Raw genomic sequence first — 13,663 nt, forward strand, 5'->3', positions numbered from 1 at the left:
GTTATATATATATATGCTAATGCTAGAAATGACCTGCACTGGAGCTCAGTGTTGTTGCAGTTTATCACCTGGCCTGCAGAGGGCAGCAGTTTAGTCCTTTTAGACTTGTCATGTCATTCTTACTCATTATTTAGAGTTATTAAGTCACTATTTGGAGACATTAGCTCGTTATTTCTGTATAATATCAAATATGTTCGAGATAATATGTTTTTGTTTCAGATATTGACATGTTTTGAGAAATTACCATTTTGAGATGCAGTATTTTTAGGCATTATTTTGAGTTTAAAACCTAAATCTATTAATTCTGAGATATCATATCGTAGTTTTGAGATATTGTCATTATTAAGAGATAACAAAATAATAAATACAGCACGTATTTATTTCCTGCCTGCTGTTATACAAAATCTATAAATTATATTAGTTGAAATTTGTGCACACATTTGCCTATTTCTGTGAAAATTATAGCATAGTCGTGCATTATTAGTATAGAACATTCTATTTAATTCAAAAGCCAATATAGTTTAAATTTGATTAGCTTTTTACGAAAAATCCTGGAAAGTTTAAAGATAGATAGAAATATGAACATAAAATCATAAAAAAATGTATTATTATATATTATGATATAGTATAGATTGTGGGGAAATGTACTCATCTGTAGAACATGATCAAATACAAAATCTAAAGGATCTTTTACAACAATGTTTTGTTTCCACTGCTCTTTTAGTTTATTAGATTATTAAACGTAAAATCCTGTAATCTTACTGTACCACTTCAGTCCACAAGCTTCTCTCACATCCAGGGATGCATTTCTTTGCATTTCTGCTTGTCTAGAAATGCATGTGTACAGCATGTCCTTAAGGGGTGGCTCTAAGCATGAGTTACAGTTTCAATTTAGTTTATTATGATTTTTGGTGTTTTACTGGGAAGGCCTCTCAGAAATGGAACACAGATTCTATATTCAGAATATTTGGCACCAATAATAAAATCCTTTTCCAAATATACATGGAAAATACTGAATAAATGATTGACGGCACATTTACAGTATATAGTGCTGGCTGCCCATATCAGTGCTGATTACAAAACACCTCTATCACTACTGACCTCCATTGTTTATCACAGAATAATAAAAGATTCAGCAGGGAGTGGAGATTTATAAGGTTATAAGGCCCTATGTCTCTGCAAACCATCACAGATTGGTGGAAACTCGAGCAGTTTGGACTGTGTGTCTCTCCACTCTTCCTCCAGACTCTGCTCCCTTAACTTCCTTTAAATAAAATGTAGAATTTACTGATGATCAGTGATGGTTTGGAGAGACATGTCTGTCATCTGCTGGTGTTGATCCACTGTGTTTTATTATCAAGTCTAAAGTCAGTGCAGTTTTGTTTTCCCACAAAATCTTACAGCTCTTCATATCTTACAGCTTCCCTCTGCTAAAAACAACTTTTATGGAGATGAGGATTTCATTTTCCAGCAGGACTTGGCACACTGCCCACACTGCCAAAAGTACCAATTGGTCTTATATAATATTCTAATTTTCTGAGACACTGATTTTATGGGTTTTCATTGGCTTTAAGCTTCATAATCATCAACAATAAAAGAATAGATCACTCTGTGTGTAATACATCTATATAATAAGCTTCACATTTTCAACTGAATTACTGAAATTTATTAATTTGTTTATATTAGTGTAGTATGTGTATGTATGAGTGAGTATATATGTGTTTATTTTAGTTTAGTGTCTGTGTGTTTATAAGTGTGTAAATATATATATATATATATATATATATATATATATATATATATATATATATATATATATATATATATATATATATATATATATATTGTGTGTGTGTGTCTGTGTGTGTGTGTTTATATTAGTTTAGTATTTATGTGTTTATGGGGACGCTGTAGCTTTAAGGGAGTTGCTAACCTGCTAGCGGGAGCACACCGGCGCTCTTACAGCAGCAGAACTGGAGCAGCTGCGGGATTTCTGAGGAATAAACCCGCTGTTAGCCGCTGTCCGCCCCTTCAGAACCGAACCGAGTGGACCTGGCACCGCTCTGAGGACCGGGGACTGAACTATGAGGCATTTTACGGTAGATATCCCGCGGAACCGGGGCGGAGATCTGACCGGGGCTGTTTGGGTGAACGGTTAGCCGGTTAGCCGCTAACAGCTAACCCGGGTTATTTAATGCTGAGTGTAGCTCAGTTAGCCGCGCTAAGCTAACCTACTGCTAACTGTCCTGCTTCAGCTAGCGACAGATTTATCTCCAAACAGCTAACCCAGACAAATAACACTATTTAATAACATTACTTATATTTAAGTATTTATTCAGGATCAGACAGTACATATTAATACATATTACTACATATGTGTGTATGTGAGTGTGTATATATTAACCTATACAAGCTGTATCTGTGTGTTTATATTAGTTTAGTATCTGTGTTTACGAAAGTGTGTATATACGTGTGTATGTTCAGTACATTAGTTTAGTAGCAGTGTTTACAAGAGTGTATATAAGTTACAGCTCTGTAAAAATAAAGAGACCCCTTCAGTTTCTGAATCAGTTTCTCTGATTTTGCTATTTATAGGTTTATGTTTGAGTAAAATGAACATTGTTGTTTTATTCTATAAACTACAGACAACATTTCTCCCAAATTCCAAATAAATATATTCTCATTTAGAGCATTTATTTACAGAAAATGAGAAATGGCTGAAATAACAAAAAAAAAAAAGATGCAGAGCTTTCAGACCTCAAATAATGCAAAGAAAACAAGTTCATATTCATAAAGTTTAAAAAGGGATAATTTTATGCCACTTCTAATGGTTGTGATCATCCATCTTCCTCTTAATTATTTCCAGAGCTGTATGTGTGTTTATAGTATTTGTTTTAACATTAGACCTGTTTAGTTCATTATTTAGGGTTAATCAACGGTTTCCTCTGACTCACACTGCTGTGATTTAGCTGGAGATGTTTAGTTTAATATTTTACCTGCTGATAAACATCTTTCTGATTGTGTTGTTGTTCAGTTCGCCTCTAAAGTAAAGGGGAATCTGATGTCCAGCTGACTGACTCACTGACTGACTGACTGACTTCGTAGTTAATTAACCCCAACCTTCCTCCAGTTCTCTATTATTAGCAGAGAAGTTGTTAAAGCTCAGCCTGGAAGAGGTTCTGGCTGTAGCTCCGTGAGGAAAAGAAGATTATCTGAATTTAGAAAGCTTGCTGCACTAAATGTTTGATGAAGAAACCCAAAAAAACACAAAACATTTCCAAAATTAGCTATACTGTAGGTCCAGTGATCAGGAGTTGACAGTTCAATAGCTGGTAACAGTATAATAAATTATTAATATTAGCTATTACAGTTTTTGTTTGAATGGCAACTATGCAGTGAACTAGGTTAACTAAGATAGCTATTATATTAAGGAGAGAAAACCATCCTGTCCAGTAGGGTAAAAAAAATAACAGGTAAAAAAAACAAAATAGAGATAATAGATCTATGGAAACTAATAAAAATAAATAAAAAATGGCTTAAATCAATACATCTCCATGTAGCGTGGCCCTTTTCATGCATACAATAAATATGTCAGGAAGTATTGGGTAGAAATATGTAGACCTCGGCCCAATGCTGGTGAATTTTTTGCTGATCTCGATATAATTACGATATAATTGTGCGTCTCTAATTATGTTACAGTATTGTCAGTATGTGAGTGGCATAAAATGACATAAAGATTGACTAGAAAAGTAGGAATTGAATTGTAGGAACAGATTTTAAACCACATTAGCCATAATAGACCATCTGAAACTAGCTACCAAAGCTGCTTTTGAGCTGGATTTTTAGACTTCAGGCTATCAAGATAACTAGTTTTTTGTAAGATATACATTAAATGTTATGTTGTAGGATATGATCATGACATGTCTTAACTTCTGAATCCATGTGTTCACCTCTTTCCACAGGGGTGATAGACGCATATAGTTGCCCTATAGGATGGACAGCTATTTTAAAGCTGCTGTGTGTGACCTGGACAAGCTTTTGGACGACTTTGAGCTGAACTCAGGTGAGATGATCTCCTCTTCTTTCATTGTAGTGTAGCGTACTGTGTTGTACTTTAGTGTAGCATAGTGTACTGTAGTGTAGTGTACTGTAGTGTAGTGTAGTGGAGTGTATTGTACTGTAGTGTACTGTAGTGTAGTGTAGTGTACTGTACTGTAGTGTACTGTACTGTAGTGTACTGTAGTGTAGTGTAGTGTAGTGTAGTGTAGTGTAGTGTAGTGTAGTAACCCGTGGGAGAATGAGAACATGCAGCAGTTCTGTTGTGATTAATTACCGTGTCCACTCTGAAGACACAGTTATTGTCCTTTATTGAACCCAGAGTTTGTATGGAGACTAACGTGCTTATTGCAGAACAGCAGCGCTGAGGTATTCATAATAACTGCTGAGGTCGGAGAGCACTTAATAGCATTGTTCACAACTGGCCTTGTGTGGTCTGTTAAATGGATGGTCTGTTAAAGTACACGTGCGAGTAAGTTTTTTTTGAGATCTTTGTTAAGATGACGGTACCTACATAGAAAATATATCTGCACTGTTCTCAGTATAAACTCAATTTTGTGGTTTGGATCGTTGCCTCGCCAGAAAATCAATCGGCAGCCCAATTTTAGCTGCCTGACCGAGGGAGTCCGTTTTCATCCTATGCTGCCCCAGAACTTAACACTGTCTATATTATCATGTAATTTAAATAATTAAATAAAAGTCCTTTTATACAGCTTTGAAGTTTTTGAATCAGTTTCTCTGATTTTGCTATTTATAGGTTCATGTTTGAGTATAATTAACATAATAACCTGGTGGTTTTTAATCACAGTTTTCATGCATCTTTGCATCATGTTCTCCTCCACCAGTCTTACACACTGCTTTTGGATAACTTTATGCTGCTTTACTCCTGGTGCAAAAATTCAAGCAGTTCATGTATATATATACACGTAGTTCAATTACAGTCAGTAATGAGGAGAGTATGTACTTAAAGGAAAGCTTTCCAAGAGTATTTTAAAAATAACATTTTTGCATTTCATGCTTCAGGAACTGTTCTGCTTCTAAAAGTTTTTTATTTTGAGATCATTATTCTCAATTGTCACAGTTTCTAAAAGACACTGGCTGAATTTAGAGCTATGAAATTCAGCTTTCGTCCCAGTTGTCTTATTTGTTAAGTGAGCCGTCACCTTCTCAGTGTCAAATACAGTTATTTTTAAACTTTTAGTCACATGGGAAGCAATAGAAGCATAAGAACAGAGACACGGGACAGATCAGATGCTACTTCTGCTTTTGTTCAGAAAATCTGTGGGTGTAAAACACTGGGGTTTTTCCTAAACTAAACAAAAAAGTGTCACGTGTAGTTCACATCAAGTAGTAGTTTGTTAGCAGTGCTGTTCTAATCATGAATTTACTTCAGCAGTGCTATTCTAATAATAGATTTACCTCAGCAGTGCTATTCTAATTATGTATTTCCCTAAGCAGTGGTATTCCAGTCATGATTTTACCTTAGCACTGCTGTTGTAATCATACTTTTGCCTCAGAAGTGCTATTCTACTCACACCTTTAGCTAAATAGCTAACTCTGGCAATGCAAGTTAGTCATACATTTACCTCAGTAGTGTTATTTTAGTCATACATTTACTTAAGCAGTGCCATTTTTTTGTCATAACATTTTTGTTTTATTTCCAGAAGAGGCAGAAAGCAAAGCTACATGCCAGGACCCGACCCTCATCACCCGTCACTGTTTGAGCTCGCCATGCTTCGTACCCGAATCCCCCACGGCTCCACCGGTTCTCCCCGACGTCAACGCCCTGCACTACGGCCCAGCTACAGTACCCTGCAGCGGCCAGAACCAAAGAGACGACGGCGTGAAAGTGAAAGCGTTAACGGGTGTTGACCTCCTGTCCTCTGTGGACAGCAGAGCTTCCAAACATTTGACTCCTCCTTGTCCGGATAGGTCGTTAAAACCTGTTTGTGACCTTGTTAACGATACAGGATCGGTCAAGCTCTCTAACAAGCAGACGAACAGTCGCGATGTCTTTAAACAGCTGGAGAAGGCTGAGAAACAGCTGGAGAAGGAGCAGCAGCAGCAGGAGCAGCAGCAGGAGGTGGTGGAGGAGGAGCTGCTGGTAGATTTTGATAGTCCGGTTGTGTCGTATCCGGAGCCTAATCATGGAGTTGACCTACAGGGATTGGATATGGGTGTTCACCTCGGTGATTTATCAAACTCTCTTAGTTTGCTAGATGTTATATTACCTGCAGCTGTGGACAGGACTATTGAACACCAGCCTGAGCAAACTTTATCCAATGATCCACCACCTCCAGAAAGCAATGAGGGGAAATTAGGGGTTCCTCAAAGTAGCTGTCCTGAAGCAGAAACAGGAATTCCTGTTTCTTCTGAACTTCTGAATAGCAACTCTCAGTTCTCTTTAGAAGAAGATGAAATAACTCAGAAAAGCCCGGTTTCAGATTCAGATGGATTACCTGGAATAGAAACTGAAATAGAAACTGGAATAGAAAACGTTGTAGCATCCAATGACGTCAAGACGTCAAGTCAAGACTCAACAGATGTCAACCTAGAGTGCCAACACTCTGTTGTTGAGGATGACGATGGTTCCTCAGGCCTTCCCCTCAACGATAAGTCAAACGATCGCCAATCTTCCCTCTCCTGTCTCCCCATGGCTGTCTCCATGTGTGGATCTCTCGTAGCTTCTTCAGAACCTGAGGAGACGACGACGACGAAATTGAACGAAACCAAAGACGAAACCGAAGTCATTTCCCCTCCTGAATCTGAATCGACACCACCCGCTCAAGATGTGGGAAACATCATCGCTGGTCCTTCGGAGAAAGTTCCATACGGTGCTTCGTCTCTATGTCTCAGCCAGCCTGATTCCTCGCCCGAGGACGATCCTGAACTTGTACAGATAATGTCGAATCCCGAAGGCGTGACAGCACTCTCGACTCTTGCTACAGTTCCTGAGCGAAACTTTGAATGCACCTTATCTCTTCCAGAGAACCTCGTGTCGAGAGATCTGCCTGATAGCAAGTCGCCCAGTGACGCCGGAAGCCCTGGGAGCCCCACGAGCCCCGATTACCCCTCCGAGTTCGGCTTCTCCAGTGACTACCTTCCCGAAAGCGAGCAGAACATGATGATGGTCACAGACGAAGAGTTAGACGCTTATTTAATGGGACAGGCGCAGAGAAGCGATTCTGAGACGCTCGCTTCAAGTGAAAAGTTTGTAGATGACGGATTTTCTGAGTTTAACGGAGATATGGAAGGAGAAGGTCTCTTGGAGGAAGAGTTGCAAAGCTGTAGAGTTACTACATTCGCGTCACCAGAGAGCGAGCGCTCTCTTCGATTTTTAGAGGAGAGCGAAGAAGGTTCGAATGTTTCGTCGTCGTCTCAGGACAGTAGCCCGTTGAAAGCATCAGACACGATGCAAACCGGTAAGATGGCCCAACAAGGCATGGATGTGCCGAGCCCTAGTGAAGTTCAGGCGGTCTGCAATGCGAGCCATCAACCAGCGTCGTGTTATGGAGGAGCACGACCTAAGCAGCTGCTGTCTAACCAATCGACAAGACCGCTACTGTCGCAAGAGGGACAGAATAGTATGAGCCAGTCTGTGTCTGAAGAGATTGTCTTAAGTTCTGAGGAGGACAGCAGTGGACAGTCTTCTCCTGCGACTCCTGTAGCTCCTTCAGCTCTTGCAAATCCTGCAATTCCTGCTATAGGGAGGCAACCGCCCAGCTACAGCGAGGTCACGGCCGAATGTCAGGAACCGTATGACGACAGTTACGGCCATGATGAGCTTTCAGAACCTCCTCCATACCCAGGAGAACTTAGCGGAGATGGAGAATCCTCGCTGGAGCTCGACCGTTCCAGACCAGACAACGGCGACGGCAGCCTGGGCTCGAGGCAGCCGCCCTGGGTACCCGATTCTGAGGCTCCAAACTGCATGAAATGTGGGCAAAAGTTCACCTTCACCAAGAGGAGGCATCACTGCAGAGCGTGTGGTAAAGTAAGTCCCTTTTTTATTTTTGCTCGGTGGCCTTTTGATCTCTTTTAGAATCTGCCACGGTTCATTTTTAATCTGAAAGTGATGAGTTACTTCATTACTAAGTAATGACCGAGGCCTGTGTTGCATTATTAACTCCACTGAAACACTGAAAGATGGACTGTACTGTTTATAATGCTTCATGGTTTTGGCTCGGGAATAAAAATCCTAGAAATGTGTATCAGATGCTCTGTTGTTAGGTGTTTTTCTCTGATGTTGTACTGATATTGAGTTTACATTCTTGAGTTTCTGACTTCAGACTCAGAGTGGCTCCTGAAATCAATATTCATTATATAAATATATACAGAGTGTATATATATATATATACAGTAATCTGACAGCTATAGATATAATAGAGATGGACGTGCTTTGAGTCAGCGGGTTGGATAAATAGCATTTATATTTATTAATTCTCTCGACATGACGCTCCACTGCAAAGATGCTGAGCAATTCATTGAACTCCTTACAGTTTATTTACAGTAGCTGCATTATTTCTAATGAAGACAGGGTTTCTTGTTATCTGGTTTAACAGCGGATACTTTGACATGTAGATTACAACCATATAACCATATTCTTTAAATATATGAGCGATTCTCAATTACAGTCAGTTACAATTTTTAGTTCTTACATAACAACTAAACAAGCAGCACCATTTATAGTGAAACTTTTGTTTCTTTTACATTTAATTTTAACATTTTTCCCCTTGAACCTTTTATATTAAACGCATAATATTTTACGCATATGATATTAAAATATATATTAAATGATACAGTATAATATTAATAATACATTTCTTATATTCTATTAAATTATATTAGTATATAAAATTATGTTAAACTTTTATATTAAACGCAATGTAAACATAACTTAAAAACAATAGCGTTAAAAAAGGGTCAGATATGATAAGACAAAAATAAGGAGACTTTTTCTTCTTTTTATTTAAGTGTATAAACAATAAAAAAGGCTCTCTCTACTGTTCTGAGCGTGAACAAACTACGGTGCTGTTTTATTTCTCAGTTAATCACTTGTTTATTTGGGAAATCTAGAGTGAAAATACCATTGTCTAAGTGGACAGTTTGGTGACTTTACTTTAATTAGGCTGCATTTAATATTCTACTACACTTTTTGAAATCTGTCATTCCTTTTGGCTTGTGAGGGCTGGGTGGAGAGTCAAATCCAAAAGTTTGGAGAGTCAGAACTTGTGTAGTGACCATAGAAAACTCTCCAACCACCAATTTTTGTGACCTGTTTCAGTCTAAATGACTAAAACGACTGACGTATCATCTGCCCTTTGCTTACGCCCACTGGTTCTCCAGCCTGCACTAGCAGGATTTCGATCTCTGGTGTTCCAACAATGCAACTGCATAAGATATGTTCCCATGATGCACATCGTGAGATTTTTACTGTGTGATACACAATGCGTGATGTCTTGTTACGCCCCTATTTGTAACACCATCTTTGAGTTTAGACCAGAGGCTGTAAATAAAATGATCAGACATTCTAACAGAATTTTAGCAATAACAGCAGAATTGTATTATTTTTAATTAGTGGTAATTGGTTGAAAAAATGCAGTGATTGACCATAATCTCTGCTGGCTGTTACAGGTATACTGTGCCATTTGTTGCAACCGAAAATGTAGACTGAAATACTTGGAGAAAGAGGCGCGAGTGTGTGTAGTCTGCTATGAAACCATACAGAAAGGTGAGTGTACTTTTTTACTTCTCTATTTTATGCTAATACTTGACTGAATATACTGTTTGTTAGTATTTTTAGTAGTTTTAAAAATCAGCCAGTAATCTTTCTATGACTCATGTAATATCGTGTGACGTAGCTGAAGGAAGTAGGAAATTAGTGCTCTCTGCTCTGTGGGTGTTGTGTTTGATGGATTATTGCACTGATTGTGCAGCAGTGTGGAATGCAGGGCAGCTCTGTATGAATTTACTCTGCTGTACAGTACAGTACAGTACAGGTGGCTTGTACAATAATAGAGTTGTAAAGTAGTATGGTGTGTAAAGTGAGTCCATCTTTATAGAAAATTTGACGTTTCTTAGTTGCTGTATTGCTGCAACACTGCAGAGGCATGCTGCTGCTGTCCGTTAGCATAGTCCTGCTGTTAGCATTGTAACAAACCCAGTCCCACTCATTAGGACTCCCCCTGTCACTGGTGATGCTCCAACACTGACCCATGTGAAGTCAGAGCTGCTGCTGATGCTGTAGCATTGCCGAGTAGCATCACAGTAGCGCTAACGCTTGGAGGAAGGCGCAGTGACTCGGTTCTGATACATCAGCTCACAGATACAGCCTTGTGCTGATCTACATCACCCTAGGAGTGATGAGGGGGAAAAAAGAGCGCCATTTACTGTACTGTACCCACCCAGAGAGAGAGTAAGACCAACTGTTTGTGCTCTCGCAGGGCTCCGGCAGCTGATGGCAAGCTGCATGACAGGGATTTGAACCAGCGATCTCCTGATCATCGTGGCAGCTGTGTGACATTGTTTTTCATTGGTATTATTGTGTAACAATACGATATAGCACGCCCCTGGTACCAACTAACCAGAGTCTTTTTAAACCGGAATAAATAGTGCTGGTGTGAAAACCCTACTATCGTCCAGATCTCATTTATCACCTTTCAGTGATTTGCTCTCGTTCAGTGAACTCTTTACACGCCTCGCACGAGTCCAGTCGCTCAGGCTGAGTGTGAGGACGGATGTTTGGAGAGGACGGGTTTGTTTTGGAGGCTCTAGAGGAGTTTAAAAAGGGGTCGCCGGTGTTTAGCAGTGCGTGACGTCCATTTACACATTAAAAAGGACATTCATCAGCTTTCTGAGGTCTGAGGGAATGGTGCAGAGAGAGCGAGAGAGCGAGAGCGAGAGAGCGAGAGAGAGAGAGAGAGATGCTGGGTGGAGCCTCTGGGAAATGGTGTACGTCCTTGACAGAGTGTGTGTGTGACAGTGCGCGAGAGTGTTTGTTTGTGTGTGTGTGTGTGTGTGTGTGTGTGTGTGTGGTATAGAGACCCACCTGGTGCAAGTGTGTGCTCTCTCTCAGACTTTCCACTTCTGGCACAGATTCCAACAAACACACACACACACACTCTCGCGCATTGGCACACACACACACACACTCACTCTCACATGCTCACTCATGCAACATCCAGCCACCTCCTTGGTATCGTCTCCTGTCAGGAGAGGGAGCAGTGCGTCACCTTCACTCACTCCTCTCGCGCCCCTAGCTCCTCTGACTGCTCTCGCGCCTCGCTCGGCCCGGGGCGGCCATTTAAGACGCACTCGTCCATCTTAGCGGGCATCTGACAAAGGTACAGAGAGCGAGAGAGGGCAAAAGAGAGAGAGAGGAAGCGAGAGAGTGAGAGAGAGAGAGCAAGAGTGCAATAGAGAGAGAGAGAGAGGGGTTTGGCGCGCACACTCGCGTTATTGTGGAGGTTGGAGCCAGGACGGGGCTGGCGGGGGCCCGGGGACAGACGGGTCCTCAGCGTGAGCGAGCGAAAGTGGGCCGCTCCCCGTCCTGAGCGAGTGAATCGTCCCGAGGCGAAAGGATGAGCGCCCTTCCTCTCTCTCTTCCTCTCTCGCTCCTCTGCTTCCTCCTCTCTCTATCTCTCCGTCTCCCTCGCTCTCTCGCTCACTCGTCAGCATGGGACGCTCTCGCTCGCCCCCCTGCTCGGTCAGTCCGGTCTGAGGGACTCCGGGGACGCTGATCTCAACTCGCTCGGCTGGGCTGAGATGAAGGGGACTCGGGCACTGAGCTGAACCACACTGAGGTACGGGGGGGGGGGGGGGGGGCATCAGCAGCTCGGCTCAGTCTGATGCAGATCGGCAGGTACGACGGGACGGGTCGATTATGTGCGATTATATAGTTATGTGTTTAAATGTAGAGTAGGCATTAGTAAGTAAGACTTTGTGACGTAACTTCTTGTGGTCTTCATTTTCTTTACTTTACTTCTTTGCACCATTAAAGATATGTAGAAAAGTGCTGTGTTTGGGTGGTTAGGAAAGTGAGTGTTTGTATATCTGTGTCTTTGGATAGTTGAGTGTTCGATAGGTGTATGTGTTTTTAGGTATATAGTTAATGGTGTATTTGGGTGGGTGTGTGCTTAAGTGTTTGTATCTATAGGTGTTTGGGTGATAAGGTGTTTAGGAGAGGATGGAGTATATGTTTGTGTGTTTGGATAGTTGAGTGTTTGTGTGATTGGGTGTTTGTTGGGTTTAGTGTTTGTGTTTTAGGTGTATGTTTAGGTGTATAGATAAGTGGGTGGGTGTGTGATTGAGTGTTTGTCTAAAGGTGTGTATAGGTGGTTGTGTGTTTCAGTGTTTGAATGGTGGAGTGAGTGTGTAGCTAAGTGGTTGAGTGTTTGGGTGTTGGTCTGGATGAGTGTTGGTCTGGTTGAGTGTTGGTCTGGATGATTGTTTGTTTGGTTGAGTGTTGGTCTGGTTAAGTGTTGGGTTGTTTGGGTGGTTCAGTGTTTGTGTTTTTGGATGTATAGTTGTTTGTGTGTTAGGTATTTGTGTGTTTAGATGTTTGTTTAGGTTTAAAGGTGTTTGTGAGGTTAAGTGTGTGGGTGGGTGTGTGGTTAAGTGTGTCTGTAGGTTTATATGTTGAGGAGTTTGTGTGTATAGGAGTTTAGGTGTATAGGTGGTTGTGTGTTTGAATGGTTGAGTAAGTGTTTGGGCGGTTGTGTTTTTGTTTGTTTAGTTGTTTCAGTGTTTAGGTGGTTGAGTGGTTGGGTCTTTTGGTGTTTATGTTTTGGTGGGTGTTTGGGTGTTTGTGTGGTTGAGTATTGTTGTGGTTGAGTATTGGTGTGTTTGAGTGTTTGGGTGTTTATAGGAGTGTTTGTGTGTTTATAGGAGTGTTTAGTTGTTTATAGGGGTGTTTGGGTGTTGGTATTGGTGTGGTTGAGTGTTTGGGTGTTTATATGAGTGTTTGGGTGTTTATAGGAGTGTTTGGTTGTTTATAGGGGTGTTTGGGTGTTTATAGGAGTGTTTGGGTGTTTATATTGGTGTGGTTGAGTGTTTGGGTGTTGGTATTGGTGTGGTTGAGTGTTTGGGTGTTGGTATTGGTGTGGTTGAGTGTTTGTGTGTTTATTGGAGTGTTTGGGTGTTTGTATTGATGTGGTTAAGTGTTTGGGTGCTGCTCGTGGTCGGGATGGGGTCAAATTAAAATCACGGTTGAAGGACGTCCCGAGCCCTGCCCCTCTCAGCTGTGTTTGAAAGCAGCTGCTGTTTGTTTTGATGCCTGTATTCCTCTGTGCTTTATTAGTGTGTTATATATGTTTTATATATATTTATATATGTGTATAAGCTCTGTGTATCTGTGTGTGTGTAGGTTTACAGTGTGTATAGATTGTACTCCAGGCTTTACATGTTTACTCGTGTTCTGATCCGATGCCGGTGTAATCGGGCTGATGGGATTGTATGATACTTAATCAATATACTGCAAGGCCAGGCTTACTCAGCACTTCAGTACACGCAGCAGCAGCAGCAGCAGCAGCGATGGCCGCCGCTGGCACTGGATGTTCTTTTGAAGCAACTTTTACTTACCTTAATGTTTTGTCCCGCAGCCAGACCC

The 13,663-nt window shown here is 41.0% G+C and overlaps 1 protein-coding gene across 3 annotated transcripts in view; it reads left to right on the forward strand.

Moving 5' to 3' along the window:
• The first annotated feature begins 1,916 nt into the window (after positions 1-1,916).
• Positions 1,917-13,663, forward strand: part of zfyve16 (zinc finger, FYVE domain containing 16) — a 30,489-nt gene continuing 18,742 nt past the window's right edge. Inside the window, exons 1-4 of one of the 3 annotated variants that reach the window (XM_049468489.1) lie at positions 1,917-2,099; positions 3,963-4,063; positions 5,721-8,050; positions 9,691-9,787. In XM_049468489.1, coding sequence (XP_049324446.1) covers positions 3,994-4,063; positions 5,721-8,050; positions 9,691-9,787 — 2,497 coding nt within the window. In that variant the 5' untranslated portion in view covers positions 1,917-2,099; positions 3,963-3,993. The remainder of the gene's footprint in view (positions 2,100-3,962; positions 4,064-5,720; positions 8,051-9,690; positions 9,788-13,663) is intronic. The other 2 variants (XM_049468488.1, XM_049468487.1) reach the window with 2 other exon arrangements.

The sequence above is a fragment of the Astyanax mexicanus genome, chromosome 20, assembly GCF_023375975.1.
Source record: "Astyanax mexicanus isolate ESR-SI-001 chromosome 20, AstMex3_surface, whole genome shotgun sequence".
Classification (NCBI taxonomy): domain Eukaryota; kingdom Metazoa; phylum Chordata; class Actinopteri; order Characiformes; family Acestrorhamphidae; genus Astyanax; species Astyanax mexicanus.